Source organism: Penicillium diatomitis, assembly GCF_028827545.1.
Source record: "Penicillium diatomitis strain IBT 30728 chromosome Unknown utg000015l_segment0_segment0, whole genome shotgun sequence".
NCBI lineage: Eukaryota > Fungi > Ascomycota > Eurotiomycetes > Eurotiales > Aspergillaceae > Penicillium > Penicillium diatomitis.
Window position 1 is genome coordinate 1,190,236 of NW_026623187.1, and position 22,228 is coordinate 1,212,463.

The window sequence follows — 22,228 nt, forward strand, 5'->3', positions numbered from 1 at the left end:
ACCGTCGGATGATCAATTTATCCAATAAATCGAATATATTGAAAAAGATAGAAGTATGCCAAGCCGGCTGTCGACCTTGCTGCCAATGCCCAAAGTATGACCACCAGCAAGAGGAGAATTTACGGATTTGGAAGAATGCGAGATCCAAGCACGGGAGCCAATTCAATGCTAGGTGAGCATCGGGAAAATGTGTCTACCGCGTATCTACTTCTGTCCCCGTTGAAATGTGTGATAGTAAGGGACAGGGTACCCATTTTGGCATGAATGTGTTATGCGACGGACCAGACCAAACCAAATCTATCCCACGGGCGTTGGTTTCCAAACATCAAGGCTTCTAGAAAATTGAGGGGAAATTACACCCCTGCAAGAAATGTCTATATCTGCGCGCTCGCTGCACAATTTCTGTCCAGCCATTACTTTACCGCACGGACACTTCAACGTCTTGAAGATGGTAAGGTATATTGATCAATCAACAAAATACCCGATCAGGCAAGCGGCCGATTACTGCATGAACCCGCTTGGGAAAGAACGAAGCATTGAGAAAGATCAGTCATAAAATCTCATAGTTACCACTAGCTCTTTAGAAGACCATGCCCCGAGAAGCAAAGCTCTACCCCATATCCACGGCTTATACTACTATACGAGTGACGAACAGTCATTTCGTGACTGCGCGGCACGTTGGGCGCCGTTCCTGGATGCTCTTATCGGCCGGAGGGCTGGACGATAGCGGGGACCCACCGCCCTAAAAACGAGGACGGCAGAATCGACATTTTTCCCGTTCTCCGCCTAATTTTTCTCGGACATTTTGGAGATTGTAAATTTTGCGAACATTGTCAATACTCTCTTCAGATTTTTCCTGAGATTGAACTTGAGGAGAGCTTCATTCTGGGTCTTTTGTTTTCAATTGCTTCACTTCACATCTTTCGCATAATTCACCATGGGTGACAAGAAGCGCAAGATCGCCGAGGACACGCCGGTTGACGAGGTCGCTCCGGAGGGCAAGAAGATGAAGAAGGAGAAGAAGGAGAAAAAGGAAAAAAAGGAGAAGAAAGAGAAGCGCAAGGCCGAACAGGTTGTTGAAGAGACCACCACCGTGAAAGAGAAGGAAGTGAAGAAAGAGAAGGAAATGAAGAAAGAGGAGGAAGAGGTGAAGGCGGAGCCACAGACCGAAAAGACCGACAGCAAAAAGGCCGAGAAGAAGGAAAAGAAGGAGAAGAAAGAGAAAAAGGAGAAGAAGGATAAGAAGCGTGATTCCGAGGCTGCCGAGCTCGACGACGGGGCCAAAGACAGCAAGAAGGCTGCGAAAAAGTCCAAATCAGACAAAAAGAGCAAAAAGCAGACTACAAAAGAGAGTGCCGGGAATGGAGATGGAAATGCGGATGAGGAGCTGGCCGACGCTGATGCCGACGCGGAACAAACTGCGAAGAACTCTCGTTTTATTTGCTTCGTCGGTACGTATATTGAGAACGGAGGAGGGTTCTGAGCTTTTGGATTGCAAAAGCTTAACTGCACTCCCCATTTGCCCGTCTATTCCATTCACCGGTCCTACAACACGAGCTCGAGAATCATCGACTAACAGACTGGCCAGGCAACCTTCCCTACTCCGCCAACCTTGAATCTCTCACCAAGCATTTTGAAAAGAACCCTCCCGCTTCAATTCGCGTCGCGACCAAGAAAGAAACCCCGAACAAATGTCGCGGCTTCGCCTTTATCGAGTTTGATAACTACGACCGCATGAAGACATGTCTGAAGCTATACCACCACTCCATGTTCGACGATGGGAAGTACCCACCTCGTCGGATCAATGTGGAATTGACGTGAGTTTCTATCCCCGACTCTTTTGCCGTGTCTTCCCCTCTCTATTTCAGGCCATTGAGGAAAAGAAAGAAGAGGGAAAAGAGAGAAAAGAGAGAAAAACGCTAATCAAAACACGTAACAATCCAGTGCCGGAGGCGGTGGCCCCAACTCCGAACACCGCAAAGCCAAAATCGTCGCCAAAAACCAGAAACTCAACGAGGAGCGTCATCGCCAAGCTACCGAGACCAAAAAGGACAAGAACCACCACGACAAATCCAACAAGCACAACAGCAACAACAAGCATAACAACAAGCCCGGTCGTTCCAACGCGACTGCCTCGGACGCAAATGCTGTCGTCGTGGATGCGGAGAACGATCGCTTCGCGGGTATGCACCCTAGTCGTCGGGGTTTGATCTAAGTGAACTTGAGAATCTTTGGGTCTGCCATGTTCTTTTTTTGGCATTTTCCATCTGTCTTTTGCGGTGCCACATGGCAGGATAGGAAAAGAAGAAGTGCATGGCATGCTTTTTTGAATTTCCTGATCACCTGATTTACTTGGATCGTGGACATTGTTGCTTGTTTCTTGCTGCTCTTTTACATAGAAGATACCTCTTTTTTTCTGTCTCTTCGTACACTTGAATATGAATGTGCTTGTGCACATGACGTTCCGACGCTACTGGTGCTGCAGTATGATTGGGAATCGCAAAAAAGGCGGTGACATTCTAGTCCTATGCTTAAGCTGATGCAAATACAGAGAGAACATACAGTAGTCCGTATTACGTACTACTACGCAGGTGAGGACACACAGAGACGCGCAATCTCAAAATGACTTGAAGCCCAATCAGCCTCGGGATCGAGGAAAGCAAAAAGCTGCAGGAACAAAGAAGAAAAAGCACAAAGGTAACAAGCCCATGGGATTCATCAACCACGGCACGGCCTTCTCCGGGCACGATCAAAAACAGGCCCATGCATACCCGGACGCCGTACTAACTATTGTATTACTCATTATAGCATACGAATGACAAGAGAGTGAGAGTGAGAAGAAATGAGTAATGGGGGAGTGAAAAGGGGAGGAAGGGAGGGGGGGAATGACTCCCCATGCAGGTCATGCATATGGCATCTCTACAAGATCATGCATTTGTTCTTTTTTCCGGACTTGGCCAGTGGACGGGGGTTGAGGACAGCTCTGGAGGGGGAACAGAGAAGATGGTCAGTTATTCAACTCGGACATTGGTTGCAGATGGCGGTCTGACTGCACGAGACACCGCGAAAACTGGAAGAAGAACGTGGGAACGAGGGAAAACAGATTGGCTTACCGGATAGCTTCATCAAAGACACTCTTTAGATTGCGCTGAGTCAAGGCCGAGCATTCCAGATACTTGTGTGCGCGGATTTCCTTGGCAACTGCCAGAGCCTGCTCGTATGAGACCGGTTCCATCTTTCGAGCACGCAGGGATTCAATTGTGTGGCGATCATCACGCAAGTCGAGCTTGGTACCGACCAAAATGATGGGAACGTTGGGAGCGTGATGTTCAATTTCGGGGAACCACTAGCATTTCGGAGAAGTCACAGTTAGAGAAAAATTTCACATCCGAAAGTGCGGGGAAGCTCTGAAGATGACTGATACCATGCGCTGGATGCCGTAGATGGTGTCATTGGCGACCCTCATGGTTGATGACTTACCTTGGCTTTCACGTTGTCGAATGATGGTGGGCTCACGATGGAGAAACAAATCAGGAAGACGTCAGTCTGGGGGTACGATAGCGGTCTCAGGCGATCGTAATCCTCTTGTCCGGCGGTATCCCAGAGTCCCAGGCTGATCGGCCGGCCGTCAACCATCACACTGGCCGTGTAGTTGTCAAAGCTACCCGCAGGAGAAACATCAGCATGGGACTATGAGTCGCGACAAAAGAAGGGGACTCTTCTCTGTCGCATATGGAAAATGAGGGGGTGAGTGGGAGGGTAGACGAACACTGTCGGGATGTACTCGCCCGGGAATGCATTTGTCGTGTAGGAGATGAGGAGACATGTCTAAACGCCGCGAGAACAGATCCAGAGGTTAGCCACGCCGTGCTTGTTCTTGAAGAGAATCTTCTGACCATGGCCCTGCTGCTGCTGCTGCTGCTGCTGCTGCTGCTGGAGGCGGCCAGAGACGAGCACATGGGCGATCGTGCTGGAGATGGTCCAGCTGGAAGGGCTTCATGCTTACTTTGCCCACCGCACCGTCACCCGTCACCACACACTGTCGGTAGAGTCTCCGGTCAGCTAAATTCGCCTCGCCACTGGTACTGTATCGATGATGCTGACCTTGAGCGATTGCGTCGCTGGACCCGTCGCCATGGTTGGTGGGAAGATATGTACAGACAAAGCACGAAAAGGGGGCGATAAGGGGCGGGCGCTCGGTCCTGATGACAATCGATAACGAGCTGCGAGAGAGGGAGAGAGAGATCTCCAAGGCGGCGGCGAGTGGGGGGTGGAGCCAAGGGAGCGGACAAGGAGAGAATGGATGAGTAGATCGAATGTCGGAGGAGGAGGAGGAGGAAGAAAAAGAAGAAGAGGGGGGGGAATCTTCCGCAAAGAGACAACAATCTAGATGTGAAGTTCAGGATTTTGAGTATTTCTGGGGAGACCCGTGTGTTGTTTGGAGGCTTTTGGAGCTAGGGGCGGAAGAAAGAGGGGGGGGCGAAAGGACGGCGCAGGAGGAGAGAGAAGCAGCGAAGAGGGTTTGGAGTGGAGAACGGACCAAGGACGATGGATGGATCGGATTCCGATGAAGACAAGGGAACAGGCACAAAGTCCAAGAGAGAGAGAGAGAGAGAGAGAGAGAGAGAGAGTGGATCACGATCATACACCAGTGATGGAGAGAGGTTGTGGGATCTTCTTCAGCGGATTGAGATACGTCAATTGTCTGTGATTTTGGATGTGTCGACAGCTGAAGAGGGCGGAGAAAAGGAGATCTCCAGCACAAGAAAGGATGTGGCCGAGAAATGCATGTGGTGGGTATACTGGAACTACACCCGACAGACCAGACTTACAAACATGCCACGATGAATGCGAGAGTGAGACGGTGGACTAGGTAGATCTAGGCAAGATAGATGATCCTTCTGTCGTCCTTGCTATATTCCTACGTAAATTGAAATCGGATAAAGTGAGTGAGTATTCGACTACAAGACACCAAATGGAGGTCTTGAACCGGTGCTACAGCAGTAGTTTACTACTAGTTCCCTTACTCTTCTTGTCCATTACAAGTACCTTTGGCATCAGGACCATGAATGACCCGCTTCTTCCATAGCTCGTCCATGGTACTGCGGCATGGTCTCCTACGGTACTCATTCAAGTATCACTTGTCGCGATGGTAGCTTAATACCTCATAGAGATACGAAGACATCCAGAGTACTGCCCGTGGATCCAAATCGCCCATAGACATATGTAGGGAGTCTTCCAATCCACCTCCAGCTATACCCGAGTTCAACTGCTGACCTACTCCCCAGTACAGTAACAAGTTCCAACTACCAACTGACCTACTACTGAGTCCTGACCGACCTGATGTTATGTTGGAGCTCTGTCCAGATCCCAGAGTGACGTACATCTCAAACCCCACCAAAGCTCCGCTGTGAGCTTCGACAAGAATAGCTTCCCAGGCGCCCGCATGCACCAATTGCAGGATTGTGTGATCACGGGGAGTTCTCGGGCGCCTACCACTCTACAAATCGAGAGTTTGCATCCGTCCAAAAGTGCACAGTATAAAAGGAGAACCGCCATCAGAGAGGCTGACTGGCTCATGTGCGGACTGGGTATACTAGTTCAATGCACCGAATCGACAGGCTAGGCGCTGTCAGGTAGAAGCTCGTAGTTATCCTTGCCGATTGCAACGAATAAGAGATTCCGGAAGAAGCGAGCACCAGTTAGTTACTCGATACTTTATTGGTATCTCGGTTCTCGAGCGTCGATGCGCGTAGAAGGTCAAGGTTTCAAGTGTGAAGTCTTTGTAGTAGGACCTAGTAGTTAACTTACATGTACTTACTACCAAGTAACTATCTGTCCTGCGTCCATTCAAATAGTGCAGTACCTCTCTTTCCATTCCACCCCTTTCAGATCCAAACCAAGCCCTCCATGCATATGCAGGAAAAAAAGGCCCACCATGGAATGTGACGGCCGAGGAGCCGATGCAGCAACAGTCGTCATCGAGCCGCGCCTGTCAGTCGCGCTTTCAACCCCATCAGTTTCTGTACATTTCTGGATCCACCTCTCTCGCTAGACTCTCAGAGTCGTGACACTCCCCGGTGGCCGTTGAGGAATGACCCCGCTCGCAGCTCGGCAGGCTTGGCCATCAACGGCGCGATCTTGGCCGAGAATTCGCGGAAATACGGAGTCTTGGTGTGTGCCTGAACGGCAGCCTGGTCCTTATATCTGTAGAGGATGGAAGATGATGGGGTTAGAAGTGTCTCGTTAAGTTCCGTTTGCTTTCGCCGCACAGTAAATGTTGACCAGTTGATGGGCAGCGAGATGCCGAGGCACAACTCGATAAGAGGGGCAGTATGGATGCATGGGTGCGTGTAGGCTAGGGAGAAGCCCATCACCCGCATCATCACGGTCATGCAATGAATTTGATCGTGTGGTATCTTTGGTTGATGACTCGAAGAGAGTTGGAGAAGATTTCCATCCACTGACCTTTCCACAATCACAATCTCCTTCTTGCCCGACACCTGAAAGGCAGTGTAGAGGAGGGTGCCCGGCTCGTTGGCCTGCACCTTTTGAATCACCTCGGTGATGAGCGCAGCAGCCTAGCAGTATGGAAGAATAACTCATTAGCGTTGGCCCGTTGATGTTTATCGTCCATGCGATGATCAATCACCTCTTCAAATTTCTCCGACTTGGGAGTCAGGACGGCGGCCACGTTGATCTCGGACATGGTGATGTGAATAGAGAGGGGTAACAATGGCGAGACGGTTCTTAGAATATAAAGAGGCACTGGACGTATGGAATCCGAAAATATGAGGCGAATTGGACAGAAAAAGACTTAAAGGAACAGACAAAAGGTGGATGCTTGACTTAAATGCCGTCCTATCGTGAACGCTACTACTACACAGCCGGCAACCTCGGCGCATGGAGGTGTGGGGGTCGAAGCTCACTCCTCTCACCACCATCTTGCCGGTCCGATCGGCTTCCACCCTCCCGATCGTTTGGTAAGCTCGACACGTTCAAAGCATGAAAGCTGTCAGCTACAGGTACAGTAGAACTGAGTTCAGTCACCCTTGCTTTTGTTCGAGCCCAATTTTTGCCTCTTGTTTCCATGCAGGCTGGTATCTCACGAAGAAGCTTAGGAGCAGCCTTTCAAATGCACGGTACTTTGGCTCTTTCAACATGAGTACGGTTAACGGTACTAGAACACTATGTTCAGAACTGCAACGAGGATGCCAGTAGGGACCAGTGGAGGCATCCCTTTCTTGTTCGTCTGATTTTTAGTCAGAATATCGCTCTATCAAGTTGAAACACTGCAGAGGCATAGGATACTCTTCCAAGGGCTGTAACAACTCGGTAGTTAAAACAGTGAAGAACGGTCGTGCAGGACAAGACTCGGACATGCTGGTCCGCTTGACCCCGTCTGAAGCCGGCGAGACCCACTCTAACCGCGGCTCTTGAAGGAGGATCCACCGAGCCCACATCTGGCTGCAGGATACATCTGCATCATCATCAAGGTTTGAAGGTACAATGCGAGTACATCCCGTCATCAGTTACTATAGTAAGCCCGAGACCGAGGGAGGTACTAACTGCAACCACACAAGGAATGTATTTCTCTGTCTGCAAGAATGTATCTTTTAGGTACTATTGATAATGGTTTGATAGCAGTATCATGATTGGGAGGGTCGCGCTACATGACAATGTGTCTTTAGCTCGCCAACCAATGCCTGATACACATTACACACTTACTGTACGCAGGTCGCCGCGTTCTTTGCGAATAACTTCAATCGATTAGGGGGTGTATATTGTTCATGAACCAAGGACTATCCTCGAGATGACCCGTGCACGACTCGATTGACATCGATTTAGGCTTACGCACTAAACGATGTCAAGAATAATATTCGATGAACTGGTCTGCGATGGGAAAGAAACGTCTCCAGTTCATCACATGACTGGATGGAGGTACTATAGTACAGCTACTGTAAGCTCCTCCGACCTGGATTCGTGTTTCCGGTTGTGTGACAAGATAGACCTCACCCGTCACCCGTACTTATTTCCCACGTGGACTGCGGATTTCCCCCTGGCCGCAATTGACACAACCGTATTCTCCGTTCGCTCCCTCAAACCACCGATCCACTTGGAATTCCACTGATTTCCAACCCAGACATTGGCCTCCTCGTCTCCAACTATCTGTTCGACATGATTCCTGGCCAAGATCGTCTCCAGTTTCTGATCCGCCGCTTTGGATAAAATGCTATCAGTGTCCACCGCAACATCCCTGAGAGCCATGAGAACCGACTCATCGTCAACTCCTTCAAGTTCCATGACAGATAGCTGGCGCTGAACTGCTTCAGCAGGGGGCACCAGCTTCTCCAGTGCATCAACAAAGTCCGTGATCTCTCCAACCAGCTTGTCCAAATTCTTCCCGTCATAGAGTGCCCATCTGGCCTTCTTGAACAGACTCGTCTGTTGCTGTCGCTCACGCGCAATCTTTTCGAGCCGCCCATGCACGTGTCTGATCCCAGGGCACAGATGCTCATTTGCAAAGCACGTCCGGTCCGCTTCCGTTGCCTTGAGCTCGTACCGTTTCGAGGATTTTTGGACAGCCTGGAAGAGCAGCATGATTTCTTCAAGTATGACCTGAATTTGTTGAGTGACTTCATCACCCGCCACACCGTTGGTAAATCGCGGATCATGGCTGATATCGACGGCCTGGCCCCAACGTCCAAGACGGGTTCGGGCGACATCAAGCTTGATCTGGCATCGCTCGAAGTTTTGGCCGAACTGACGACCTAATTGGATGTACTCAAAGCAGTCAACACAGTTACTGAATAGTGCTGCCACTCCGAGAGCAGCGGCCGTAGTACTGAAAACTTCCATATGCACCAGTCGGACAGACAGTGTATGACGAAAAACCGAGAGGCCTCGCAACGACACTGTGAATCGGACAAAGCAAAATTTCCGAGCGAAAGGAATGTCAAAAGACTGAAAAAGCTCAAGGCACTAGCTTCCGGGCCATTTGAAATAAGTGGGTAAGTAACAGTCCCTAGCTTTGACCCTCGAGGTCGAAGCCCGAGGCTGAGAGACGCTAACTCTCCTCTTGACAAGGGTCAGTACCCCACTGCTCGTGTGGAGATACTGGCACAAGATGAGACCTAATCCATGTAAGAAGACACTCAGTTGTTGTGCCATCTATGCATGCCATGTACAGTTGGTTTACCGAGGCGAAAAATAAGACAGGCGACACCCGCGCGTTTGTTCGAGAATCAGTGAAAATCGTACACTCGGCTTTCGCCCCACGATGGGGTATCACTGGGTGCCAGCGAACAAGGCGAGGCGAGACTGATGAGCTGGCACCTGCAAGCCCTTCTACCAGCAGCGTTCGATGTGAAGACAGGGTATTTTCCAAGAAATGAGGCTGAGCTAGCCGAAGGGCTTGAGGATGTCGATCTCTCAGTGCCGTCTCCCTCAGTCTGCCCTTCCCGCTTGCAACATATGAAGTGACTACCCGTGGACTACTGGGAAACAAGGCATCTAGACGGTCAGAGCAGGGCATCAACATTCGAGCCATATGTGCAAGGGACCTTACAAAGGGGCGTCACCGGATTACATGTTGGAAAAGTAAGGCACCAGTCTCGCTTCCGCTCTCCGAAATCGTTCACCTTGATTGGAAGTTGAGTAGACAGGGGGTGATTTACTCAGCCTCTGGATCCCCGAGTTCGAGGGCACCTGGACGGATCTATATCTGTGTACTCAACTTCTCCGAATGCGCGTCATTCCCTTTACCAATCATGGGTCTGGGTCCGAATAAGAATATGACCGACCCAGGAACCCAATATGAGTAAGCGAAACGAAGTACGTCCCGTCGGACGGGCCTTGGAACTATCTCCAGATCTTCGAATAATATGCCAGCTAACGACATGAAGGAAGGCAAAGCAAAACCACAGACATCCAACACGGTTGGAAGCGTGCAGGGTGACGGTAACGCGGCTATTCATGTCGGAGATAAAATCTATCGATTTCCACCGCCAAAGCGTCGCAAGCAGGCACCCTCTTCCGTCGAAGCCAGACTGAGGAGGAAAACCGTCAATGTTCCGTACAGTCCAGACAGCAAATTTCGTGGAAGGAACAAAGAACTCAGACAGATGAATGAGTTCTTGATGAAACCTGAAACATCTGGTGTGCGCGATCTACGGGTTGTTGCCATCCAAGGACTAGGGGGCATGGGCAAGACCTCACTGGCACTTCAGTATATACATAGCAACCGAAATTACTACGAGGCCATTTTCTGGCTCAGAGCGCAGGACTTCACAATCTTACAGCAAGACTTTGCGAAGATTGCCCAGGCATTACAAACAACTACTCCAGCCGGCGCGGACATGAGCAGCACGGTCCAGCTTGGCAATGATTGGTTACGAAACACAGGCAAGTCTATTCGATCTCGCAGCTTGAAGAATACAAGCTAATGTGACATTCCTCAGATGAGCCGTGGATTCTTGTTTTTGACAATCTTGATAATGTGAAAAGCGTCGAAGAGATTTTGGCGGATTCTTGGCCCCATTGGGGCAAGGGCCATGTCATAGTCACCACACGAGATCGAGATATTGCAGACCAGTTTGCTACGTGTAGAGAGAGCAAGCTCGTGCTCGCTGGGCTCGATGTTGAGGAAGGCTCCGACCTTCTTCTTGATTATGCTGGACCAGATCTATCGGCACGCGACTTGTCGCGAAACATCGTCAACGAGCTTGGTGGAATGCCACTAGCCTTGTGTCAAATGGGCACATACATACGACAGACTGATACGACACTGGATGAATTCTATCTGATGCTTCGGGAGCAAAAGCACTCAATTCGTCTGTATTCCGACGAAGCAAGTACTTCCAGTCTGAGGTATTCTCATACGCTGACGAGCTGCTGTGATATTTCATTTGCAGAGCTCTCGGAACTGGAACGGCATCTCCTTGCTGTGATCGCTTTTTTCCAAACCGACGAGGTACAAGAGTCATTTGTGACCAAAGGCTGTTTGAATGTGCCTCGTCTTGAAGGTAGCACCGACAAGTACCATTGGGGCAGAACCATTCGCACGCTGAATAAGCATGCTCTTCTCGTTCATCGGTCACCGGGGAAGTCCAAGGGCTATCTGTGGATGCATCGTGTCATCAAGCATCATGTCCATCATTTGCTCGATTCAGGCGATTTATCAAAGTGCACCGACGCCTTTGAGGACGCAGTCAGCATCGCAATGCAAATGTTCCCCTCGCGGCCCCTGGACGGTGGCACTATGTCCAAACGCTGGACAGAGTGCGAACTTTGGTTCCCCCACGTTCTCAGCCTCAAAGAAGCGTTCAAATCGCTCGAACACCGTATCATCAGGCCACCGCGTGCACTGGCGGATCTGCTATGCAACTGTGCGTACTACATGTGGGAACGGAGCATCAAGCACGCGGCTTCTTTCGCCGCAGATGCTCTTGAAATCTGCAGACTTGTCCTTCCAGACGATGATCCCGACCCCCTTCCGGCGGACATGATGACGATACTAGGGTCTTTACAGCTCGTGAATTTTTTGACTCGGAAAAATTCCATTTCTTACTTCCAGCAAGCTCTCCAAGTGCGAACAAGGCACATGGATGCAACGCGCCATCCCACACTGGTTGATAAGCTGCAGTTGGCCAATGCCTACAACAACACTGGAGCCGGATATCTGGCCATGGAACAATACGACGAGGCACTCAAATACCTTAACCGGGCATTAAGAATCAAGCTCGAGTTAGGAAACGAAGAAACGATGCCGTACGACATCAGTCTTAGTCTCTACAACATATGCCGTGTACAAATGGGTAAGGGGCAATTACGCCAGGCAAAGGCCAATGCACAGAAGGCTCATAGCCTGGTGGAAGGTAAAAATGGACCAGATGACCTTCGATCCAACCAGTTCAGGTTCACGTATGCTGATCTAGTCGTTGCCTGTGGGGACATTGACGGAGGGCTTCGCATTCACAAGCGAACCCTTGATATCCGAAAGCGGGTTATGGGGCCTTACAACAATGATACTGGCGTCAGTTATTACGGAATGAGCTGCGTCTATCAGGGAATGAGACGTTGGGACAAGGCACTGTCAGTATCTCTTCCTTCTTGGAACTGCCTTCGCAGCCTTTGATTCTTCAGCTACTCAGATAACTAACAGACGTGAGACAGGGAGATGATAGATCTAGCGATCAAAACCTTCGATGACGAGGTTCCCAACGCCGAAGACCGAGCCGCCCGGGCGTATTTCAGGAAACACCTGATACTGTATGAATTGGGCAAAGAATTGGAATCCGCAGCGGCTCTTGAGTTAGCACGTATACGACGTGCGGAGTTACTCGGGCAGCCAAACCATGGTTATGAGTCGATCAGTGATTATGACTCACTTGTATCATACAATAATCGATAGGACTAATTTCCCACTACCACTACGTGGGTGAAGATAAAAATGCCCTTGTTTCAAGGCTCATCCTCGGCTCGTATGCGGTAGGCAGAATATTCTTCGATTTAGCTCAGGATGTACAGATACACAGGAGTATAAGTCGGAGAATGAAAGCGGTCCTGCAAACCGCGGGAGGAGCAGCAATGATCATCAGGACCACCTACCTTACCCCTCGACAGACAGTCATTCGCCCTGTCCCAGCTTGTGAAGAGGTCCGTCTCTTCGAGATCCATCTACATGCGACTATTGGAATGGCATGAGAGGAAGAAATCGTAGGATGAATAATAGATCTCGCCAACAAACGATTGCGTGACCTGATTTACCGCATGCAGCTTCTCCGGGCTGTTGTTAGACCTATACCTAAGAGACCAATTTCTGACTTTGGAGAAGAGTGGACGCCAGAAGCTAGGTAGGTATCACAGTTCACTACTTGACTTTGTTTGATCGGTATATATTTCTGTTCAAACACAAATTAGGATCATCCGCACTTGGCCGTAAATAGAGACCCTCAATGGCGAATTGAATATTCTCCTGGATGAACTTCTGAGCTTCGAATGTGTAATCGTGCCACGCAGCCCCTTTGCTGGTGATAAATTTCCGAACCGAGTGGCTGTGTCGGATGTATCGAGCCCTTGCTCGTCTATATGATATTCATTCTCCTTGTCTCTCACGTCTCTGATCCTGTTACTTGGAATAGTCTCAGTCTCCACGTTGGTGTCTGGGACATCGGAGGGCTCCAGGGGCGCTACCGACAAAATGTCAGTACGGTTTCTCCAAGTTGTAACAGTTGATTTTCTTCAGGGATGCGAGTTCTGGACGCATATTCTGATTTAGGTTGACCCTAACGTGAGCGAAGGACACATCAGCACTATGAAGAATGTTTGAGATTAGTAGAGTAAGGACTTTAGTTTCCGAGGATCACCTAAGGTAGGCGCCCACTGACTTCAAGATCCGGTTCGAGCATGGGTTTTCATATCTAAGAATGCTTCTTTCCTTTGGAACAGCGAGGTTTCATAGCTGGACCTAGACTTTCCGCCGACAGGTCCCCTCGTCAAAGGAGTAAGACCTGTAACCCGTGACCTTGTCCGTTGGTGGACAAGTCCTCCGAAGCACGATCGTATTCGTCCTAGTCACAGGCTTGGGCCGTGACGCTTGTGAACTTTGCGAGAATCTCAAGGGCCCGTGACCAGACTCACTTGGAGTAATACAAATGAACAAAGCCCGCTTTCGCGAGTTTCGCCTTCCAGGCTGTCCCGTACAGAAGAGAAATTGCCTTCTCGCCGAGAGCGAGTTTGTGGAGGCGGGCCGGGCCCAAGGGCAGAGAGATCACGCGCAACGCGACATAACCACCTGAACATATCAAGAAATCAGACGTCGCAATAGCAGCGACAGTGGAGTGCTCTACATTCGAACAGTAGTAGTGTGCACCGTCCAGCGCTTCGACATTTCCAGGGCTCCGAGCGGCATCTGGAGTCGAGTCATGATAGATACGAGGCGGCTACGAACAGAGATCTCAGACCCAATACGTGATCGTTCGAAAGTGTACCGCCTGACGGTACCCCGCCATCGCAATGGTTCATGACTCGTGTGACTTTCTTAGTTTCACAAAGACGCCGCCTTGGGCTTGGTACAAGACAGACCTGTCGGTGACATGTACTTCTGCTTTGACGTAGTAGAAAACGTCCAATGTTCTACTTGGACTTGCCCGTCTCAAAGGAACCTGATTTTCCCTTGCCGCGTGAAGCGCAGATTCATTCCATCATAATTACCGGCATGCTCCAGTCTGCAGCAAGCACCAGGGTATACTCATGTAAAGACTCTCATACTTCAAGCGTTGAGATCCAGACAGATGTATGATCAATGATATTTCCTGAGAATGGCATTTTTAGAGCACTTGTATTGGTCATAGATCTATCTATCGACTCTGCAGTATCATATGCCATACAAACACGCCCCTGAATCGCGACTCTGTCCGCAATCTTACTGAAAACCAAAATGAAAATTTTTGACAGATGAATTGACAGAATGCGTATTGAACGCGGTGACGCTGGCCGAAATTCTGACGACTGTGGTGCTCGTACGGCGCTGGTCGGATTGTGTATCAGGATATGCCTTATCAGGACTCACAATCACTGAATATACGGATTTGAACTCGTAGTATTGACGGCGGCCGAAAGGTTAATGTTTTTGGTAGTCGATGTACTCCATTTTGGACCTTTGGTAAATTTGATGGACTGTATCTGCACTCAAAATGATGTGCCTTTTTGCACTGAAAATCACCCAATGTATTATATTGATCCATATTTTGGTTGATGTGCATCGAAGGAGTTGATTCGACCGTTCTTTTTCGAAGGATCCTCTGCGGATTCCTGGCGTTGAGTAGGCCGGTTCCTACAGGTGAAGCAGGAAGTGTTGATTTTGACAGAAGATGGCGTCGAGTCGAAGTAACGTAGGCGAATCGTTGGAACCGCTGAATATGCGGTGGTTATTTTGCAAGTCGGTGCTTAGGTGAGTAAGACTAAGTGAATAGCTTTCTCAATCGCGCTAAGCGGGGCTCATAACCTGTTGGGAGGTGGCTACAATAGGTACAGCATCGCCATGTGTGAGAGAGATGAGGTGTGAGATCGCTACGGGGGACAGATCCTATCTAGGCTATGGACTGCGGTGAGTCGGTAGTATCACATGCCGCGCAAACAATACCAATATACAAAAGGTATTGATTTGATGGTTGCCATGTGTAAGCGCCTACCAACGCTGTACTCATCTCGGTCCAAGTGGTTGTACAACAACTGGATACATACTCTGGCCAGCGCGATCATCGAACGAGTCACGGGTGTACCATGGGGTCAAGCTCCAGAGACCTTGTTTCTCAGCCTGATCGGCTTGGCGCAATCTTCGGTGATAGGGCCAGAAATACCAGTGGACTTAATAGCGTTGCCCTACCTACTAAGAAGTAAGTAGTCCCGAATACAAGACCAAGTGGCGGCTCGGCGACGTTGAGCTCATGGATGGGACACCAATGTCGCCCGTCGGTGGAGTCCAAAGCATATAGAGTGATCTACTCTCAAGAGATGACCTCTTTCTATCAGGCTCCTGGAGCGAGGGATCGCCTCCTTGAGGATTGGACAAGATTCTATGTATCAGCTCGCAATTTCATCAACCACCCAGCCTTGTTCGATCAAGTGTACAGACCAGTCTGGTCTGGGGAGGGACAAAGTTACTCCGCTAGTCTTGTCGAGAGAATTGGGCTCAATCCAGGTCTCGTGGACGCAATGCCAGTGACCGGCTCCGAGTGAATGCTCATTTTGTCTTCTACCACAATGGCGCCCTTCCAGGTTACAGCCACTGTAACATGCTGGCACCGAGGGAGCCGATGGCGATTGTGGTCTTGACAAGCTCCATATGCTGAGGGGTTATTACAGACTGGGTAGCTCAAACCCTTCTTCAGACGGTCTTGAACCTCGAGACCGCCGGAGCAAGCGCTGGAGAGCGGTATACTCGAAAATGATTGAAGCCCTAGACAGTTAACGAATTCCCAATACACCCCCATCCCACCATAAAATCAGGGGTGAAAGCAATGGCTTCTGCCATGCTCTTATGATTGCAGCAGCTAATCTGATAACTTTGTGTCTTTTCTGGCCAGGTCATCACATCATGAACCATTGACCGAGCGGGAAAGGCTCTGGGTGACAATAAGATCTGTCGCAGATTTTCGCCAAAGGTCACATGCCAAGAAAGAGCCAGCGGCGTCTTCAACAAAAGCAATGACGCTCAACGCAGGAGTGGAAATGAAATCCCGAAAATTGCTTGTTCCCCTTTTGGTCGACTTGAGCCGGTTCCCATCGCCCGATCCTGGGAACATGTCGATAATGCCGATGCTTGTTGATTTATGTTAGATCCCGAAGATCTACCTATGTAGTCAGGCTATTCAAAGAACTTTAGCCAATACTTGGAATTGACCTCGATCTCACTTCAGGATGGCGGTCTGATGGCAAAGTCATCGAAGATACTAGAGCTCAGATCATCATATCACAGACGTTAGAGAGCAGTTGACCCTGTCTCGTCTCTGCTCAGTGCTATCATCAGTCGAAGGGAAGAGAGAAACCACAGAATGGTAGTAGTCATGGACGATCAGTGCGCAGGATCAGAACGAGAATATGGCGCATTTCTCACCCTCGCTCCAACGCTCCACGTTAGGTGTGTAGGGCGTAGACCTTGTCTTGGAGAACTTCCAGCAATTGCAATCTTGCGGGAGAAGTGAACGTTTGTCCACTACCGTCAAATCGGTGCTGAGAGTCTGGCAGTACTGTACTTGTATACCCGCTGAACCATGAGGCTCAGACTGTGGCTGGGAGCCTTCGGATCAACCCTAATCCGGCTTCGGCCAAGGAACGCGTGCGTATACGAGACCCGAGTGTTTAGAACTTTAGATTGCAGAATAAATGATCCACCTGAGGTTCGCATGCTCTTGCACAATCTTGTAAGCGCTCCTTTCTCAACTCGCAATCCCCAACCAGACTGGTCTGAAACATAATAGCTCATCAGCACTCTTCTTATTCAAGAATTTCAAGTCATCACTCGCTTCTCAGCAGCACGTGATAGCATCCAAAAGGACAGGCTCCAGCATTCCATTCACCCCCGGACCCACCAGAAAAGCCGCCAGCGAGTCGTGACGGACCTCATTGACGGTCCGCTCAGCATCCCCACTGCCAAGCATTCGCTGGGCCGGTGTCATTCGACAAGAATAGATCCATGCCGCAGTGGCTGTGTGGCTGCTTCCCATCACGACCTGCCATCTCATCTTCTGGAAATTTCCCATCCTCTTCTTTTCGGCCCGCAAAGGCATTATCAGTGACCATGTCCGATCCAACGCCGCTGGACACAACTGCACCTCCGGGGTCGTCAGATCTCCCCCCAATAGCGCCGGGCGCTCCTCTGGCTCGGCGGCCGACCAGCCCCCATCACAGGCACAGTCACAGTCACAGCCTGTGGCTGCGATCTCCGATGAGCTCAAGGCTCGTCTGGACAAAGTCATCTACTCAGAGGTGAGTACAGAATCACTCTGCACAGTGATAGTAGCCCCACAGTGCAATTGCTCTGCGCATGCGGTGCTTTAAGCGACTCATTTGCTGACAGTGAATCTCTTTGGGGGAGTAGATCGGAGTCACCACCCTTCTTGCTCGGCTGAAGCAAAGCGTTGCCTCCGCCAAGGTACGTCATAGTTCACACCCACTAGACGTGGATCGCTCCGGAATTGCGACAAGAATAGATGCGCTAAGACAGACTTCACAGGATTTCTCTTCTTTCCTGAAGAAACGAGGGGCTCTGGAAGAGGAGCATGCTCAGGGGCTTCGCAAGCTGTCGCGCGCGATCAGTGATGCTGCGCAACGAACGGAGAACCGACAGGGTACTTACAGTGCCAGTTATCGAGATATTCATCGCTTGCAGGAACGAATGGCCGATCATGGGCTGCAATTCTCCGTATCCCTGCAGCAGATGGCCGATGACCTGCACGAGTTGTCCAACAACATTGAACGGGGCCGGAAACAATGGAAGCAAACCGGACTGGCGGCCGAAAAGAAGGTGATAGATGCTGAGACTCAGGCCGAAAAGGCCAAGGCGAAGTATGATTCGCTGGCTGAACAGTATGATCGGGTTCGCACGGGTGACAAGACCGGTGGGAAATTCGGCTTGAAGGGTCACAAATCAGCAGCGCAGTATGAAGAGGACCTCTTGCGCAAAGTTCAAAATGCGGATAGCGATTATTCCGCGAAAGTGCAGGCGGCTCAGATTGCACGACAAGAACTGCTGTCCACTCACAGACCACAGACTGTGCATAACCTGCAACAGCTAATTGCAGAGTGTGACTCAGGCTTGACGTTGCAACAACAAAAGTTTGGTAAGTCTCAGCTGGCAGATTCGCTTAGATCAGCATTTCATCGTTGTGTTTTTGTGGTCGCCCGCGTACATTGAGGATGCTCCGCTAACCTGTTGCAGCTACATTCAGTGAAAAGCTGCTTCTGGGCCAGGGTCTATGCGTTTATCCCATGAACTCGGGCAATGGATCTGTCCCCCCAAGAGTCTGGCCGAGGTGGTGCGTCAAGTAGATAACCAGAAAGATTTCCATGAATTTGTGCTCAGCCACGAGGGGCATCCGGGTGCAATCACCGGACCTGAGGTGAAATATGAACGCCATCCTACTCTGGGCGGCGGCCCACCGGCCGCGGCGTCGGCCGCCGGTCAACCACCCCAGACGAGTACTCAAGCAAAGCGTCAATCGACGTTGCCTCAGAACTTCTCACAGCAAAATCTTCCACTCGCACCTTCACAGCCTCATCCAGCTGCCAGTACCGGAAGCTTCCAGCCACTGCCTTATCCGACCCAATCCGAGCCAGTGACAGCGCCATCCGTTCAACCACCTTATCCTGTTTCAGCTCCTCTTGCCCACGAAGCAACCTCAACGCCATCTGCACCAGCTCCAGTACCAGTGTTAGCAGCAGCGACAGGACCTGCAGCCGCAACACCACCAGACATGGGTCAGCGGCACTCACGCGGGCAGGGAGCGCCAAACCTGCCTGCCCTCAATCCAGTGTTTGGCGTTCCATTGAATGACCTGTATGAGCGGGACAAGACGGCGGTGCCTCTCATTGTCTACCAATGTTTCCAGGCGGTGGAGCTTTTTGGCCTCGAGACCGAGGGCATTTATCGACTCTCTGGCAGCGCAAATCACATCAACCACTTGAAGGCGCTGTTCGACAACGGTCAGTAGAAAAGCCCATGACTTCCACCTTTGATTAACGCACATTGTACTGACTCATCGCATGTAGACGCCTCTTCGGTTGACTTCACCAGCCCTGAGCACTTTTTCCACGATGTCAACAGTGTGGCGGGTCTGGTGAAGCAATTTTTCCGCGAGCTGCCCGATCCTCTCTTCACTTCAGAGTATTACTCTGACTTCATCGATGCCGCTAGTAAGTCTTGTAACCGCAACTCAGACTTTCGTATCGAAGTGTTTAACGCGTAATTCATAGGAATCGATGACGACACTCAACGGCGTGACCAGTGCCACGCGCTCATCAACAACCTCCCAGACGCTCACTATGCGACTTTGAGGGCTGTGATCCTGGTAAGTCTATTATAGTCCTCTGACGGCTAAGCTAAAGAGTCATATCCACTAACTTGAGCCTATAGCACTTGAACAAGGTGCAGGAGCACTACACCTCGAACCGCATGAACGCGGGAAATTTGGCCATCTGCTTCGGGTAAGCGACCAGCCTACTTTCTAACGTGGAATGCTTCAAAACTCACCTCACATTAGGCCAACGTTGATGGGTGCCAACTCTGGCGGCAACATTGCCGATGCTGGCTGGCAGGTTCGAGTGATCGAGACGATCCTCAACAACACCTTCCAGATCTTCGATGACGACTAGGTGATCTGCCAGTCGCTCACTTTGATCTGAGAGTCGGATCTCTTGATCGTCGGTTGCTTGCTCCGGTTCGCGTCGTCAATGACCTGCGCGCACCGTTGGGTTTTGCTCATTTCTAGCAGCGTCCTCGGTCTTCTCCGTTTCCTTTCTTCTTCCTCTGTCCGCCCTTTCTTCTGTTATTTTTTCTATGCTTTAGCCTACTTCTTCTTAGGGGGGTCTTATTTCTTGCATTTGATTCCCATTGACGTTGTTCGTTGCCACTCTTCGGGAGATTCCTCTTTCTATAAATCTCGAGATTCGTGCCAAGTAGAAAACTTATGACGAACTTGCTGGGCCTATCCGAGCTGGTCTCTGTCAACGGTTCGCAAGCTGCAACTCTAACGAAGAACAGCGTGGCTCGATTGTCCTCAAGACCTCACCGCGCGAGTGGCCCGCCTTGCGAGATTCGGCGTGAACATTAACCCATCCCCATGACGTGATAGATCTTTGGATTCGTCGCGTGAGCCCATAACCCCTAATACATCGGCCTAATACATCGGCTTTGTTCGTGTATCTCTGAACAGCTCGGGGAGATACTTCGATCTCCGAGTTTATCTTGCGACTAGAAAGGCATCCCTACTTCTTCGAAGTGTGTTTGACACCAGTTGCGAAATAAAAGATTCCAATACAGGATGACTATAATACATTTGTGAATGCTCTCTATATGACGGGCTAGATATAACAGGGGTTTCAGGGAAAGACAACAGAAAGAAATGAAAACGCCCCTAGCGACAACGGATGATCGTGGACAATATTTGCCAATTCCCTCTCCACTTCATCACAGACTCGACAAGACAGTAAAATGAGGAGATGAGGTGAGATGATCACAAGACTTATTTTTAGGCCAAGATGAAAGAAGAGAGGCAAAGACGGAGGCGAATGGGGTTAAATGGTGGTTTGTTTGATGTCCACCGCATAGACTTCGACAGAGCCATTTCTTACAGAGGCTACCTCTGACCCATGCTCCTCATGGCCTCGAGGCGATCTATGGTGGATAATCCCGGTGCGAAGGCCGGGTCGGTCATTAATGTCTTGAAATCGGTTGGGTTGGTGGTTCCCCAAATCTGCCAGTCGGCGTGCTTGCCGTGCCAAATGAGTTGCTGGATCACGACGTACTCGACGCAGTCCTGCTCCTTGGCGGCCGGAGTGACCTCTTGTGATGGGGTGTTCTTGTTCTGGCTAGCGGTTGTGGTCTTGCTGACGGATTGTCTGGACGATAGACGGACGACGATCTGGCGGATACCGGAGTTGGCAATGTCGGGAATCTTGATGGCGCGATCAGCCATCACGCGCGCGCCGCGGAACTTGTCACCAACGAGTTTCCAGGTGAGACGTTCGTTGGCGGGACGTCGTTGAATTTGGGCGGTCAATTTCTGGGCAAGCTTGTCGCAGCAGATGCGGTTGATACCGGCAATGTCGCCCCTATATTGTGGTTATTCATGCGTTAGGTCAAGGCACCTCCCGTATGGGGAGACATGTTATTAGTGAGGGACAGAATGGAGGCTTACTCGGCAAGGTAGGTGTACATCTGGGTGTACAGGGACTTTGCAATTGCACGTCGGGGCACGCTGTGGAAGATCGGGAAGAAAGGAATAGAGAAAGATCCAATCTGTGGTCTGGCCAGTTGTTTATGGATAAATGGAACGTTGCTGAGATCTTTCTTGCAGTACATCAAGAGACTGTAGTCAAATTAGCCGACTGGACATGTTGTTTGGCTGTTTGCTGACCGCGTCTCCAGTGCGCATTCTGGAGCTCCGGCAAGCTCAAGAAGAACTTGCATGGGACCAGTACACGATGAACATGGTAGACAAACCTAACATAGCCCTGAAAGACACTCTTCAGCCAAGTCCATTCCATCTGGAACCTGTCCCGCGGATCCTTGAAGATTGATGGCATATCCTTCCACATGGGCCGAACAAAGGTGCCCGGCAATAAGCCGATATCATTCGGTAGTTGATGTCTAAGAACGTCCTTCGCGCGCGACTTCATGGACGGTGCCGACACGCCACTCGGTTTGAAATTCGTCGTTCGGTAGGCCCATCGCTGTGTTGCCGCTGAGAAGGCGCGGCATTGCTGTTGCTGGAAGCCGACGGTGACGAAATGGGCGATATGGGGGGTATGACGAGCGTGTAAGACGAGAGCGCCCGTCTGCAGTCGTAGTGAGGACGCCATTTGCGCGCTGCAATTCGGAGCGAGAACTTTGTGGCTGGAAGTCCCTCGATCTTGAGAATCGCAATCGAGGCGACCCAGGAAAATCCGCGGGCGAGTCACGTGTGATCTCCGCAATCTCACAGGTGGCTCCCTACCCCCAAGTTAG

General features: G+C 50.4%; 7 protein-coding genes across 7 annotated transcripts; 3 read left to right on the plus strand and 4 right to left on the minus strand.

The window, feature by feature from the left end:
* Nucleotides 1–937: 937 nt before the first annotated feature.
* On the plus strand, nt 938–2,215 carry N7539_009162 (RNA-binding protein; the record flags this gene model as incomplete). Its single annotated transcript, XM_056938757.1, has 3 exons — nt 938–1,451; nt 1,589–1,817; nt 1,945–2,215. 3 exons carry the CDS (start codon nt 938–940, stop codon nt 2,213–2,215), a joined length of 1,014 nt encoding a protein of 337 aa, XP_056786134.1.
* Nucleotides 2,216–2,919: 704 nt separating this feature from the next.
* Nucleotides 2,920–4,137, minus strand: racA (putative Rho GTPase Rac; the record flags this gene model as incomplete). The annotated part of the gene is made up of 6 exons (XM_056938758.1): nt 2,920–2,983; nt 3,114–3,346; nt 3,481–3,661; nt 3,770–3,828; nt 4,007–4,039; nt 4,105–4,137. 6 exons carry the CDS (start codon nt 4,135–4,137, stop codon nt 2,920–2,922), a joined length of 603 nt encoding a protein of 200 aa, XP_056786135.1.
* A 1,922-nt stretch (nt 4,138–6,059) lies between these two features.
* Nucleotides 6,060–6,709, minus strand: N7539_009164 (putative quinol monooxygenase; the record flags this gene model as incomplete). The annotated part of the gene is made up of 2 exons (XM_056938759.1): nt 6,060–6,581; nt 6,653–6,709. 2 exons carry the CDS (start codon nt 6,707–6,709, stop codon nt 6,060–6,062), a joined length of 579 nt encoding a protein of 192 aa, XP_056786136.1.
* A 1,310-nt stretch (nt 6,710–8,019) lies between these two features.
* Nucleotides 8,020–8,859, minus strand: N7539_009165 (uncharacterized protein; the record flags this gene model as incomplete). Its single annotated transcript, XM_056938760.1, has 1 exon — nt 8,020–8,859. One exon carries the CDS (start codon nt 8,857–8,859, stop codon nt 8,020–8,022), a length of 840 nt encoding a protein of 279 aa, XP_056786137.1.
* A 1,025-nt stretch (nt 8,860–9,884) lies between these two features.
* On the plus strand, nt 9,885–12,412 carry N7539_009166 (uncharacterized protein; the record flags this gene model as incomplete). The annotated part of the gene is made up of 4 exons (XM_056938761.1): nt 9,885–10,408; nt 10,507–10,853; nt 10,914–12,093; nt 12,175–12,412. The coding sequence occupies 4 exons, from the start codon at nt 9,885–9,887 to the stop codon at nt 12,410–12,412; spliced, it is 2,289 nt and encodes a 762-aa protein (XP_056786138.1).
* Nucleotides 12,413–16,602: 4,190 nt separating this feature from the next.
* Nucleotides 16,603–19,875, plus strand: rgd1 (putative Rho GTPase activator (Rgd1); the record flags this gene model as incomplete). The annotated part of the gene is made up of 9 exons (XM_056938762.1): nt 16,603–16,642; nt 17,207–17,490; nt 17,603–17,656; nt 17,738–18,344; nt 18,460–19,206; nt 19,273–19,416; nt 19,477–19,571; nt 19,637–19,707; nt 19,764–19,875. 9 exons carry the CDS (start codon nt 16,603–16,605, stop codon nt 19,873–19,875), a joined length of 2,154 nt encoding a protein of 717 aa, XP_056786139.1.
* A 983-nt stretch (nt 19,876–20,858) lies between these two features.
* On the minus strand, nt 20,859–22,083 carry N7539_009168 (uncharacterized protein; the record flags this gene model as incomplete). The annotated part of the gene is made up of 3 exons (XM_056938763.1): nt 20,859–21,333; nt 21,420–21,590; nt 21,725–22,083. 3 exons carry the CDS (start codon nt 22,081–22,083, stop codon nt 20,859–20,861), a joined length of 1,005 nt encoding a protein of 334 aa, XP_056786140.1.
* Between the last annotated feature and the right edge of the window lie 145 nt (nt 22,084–22,228).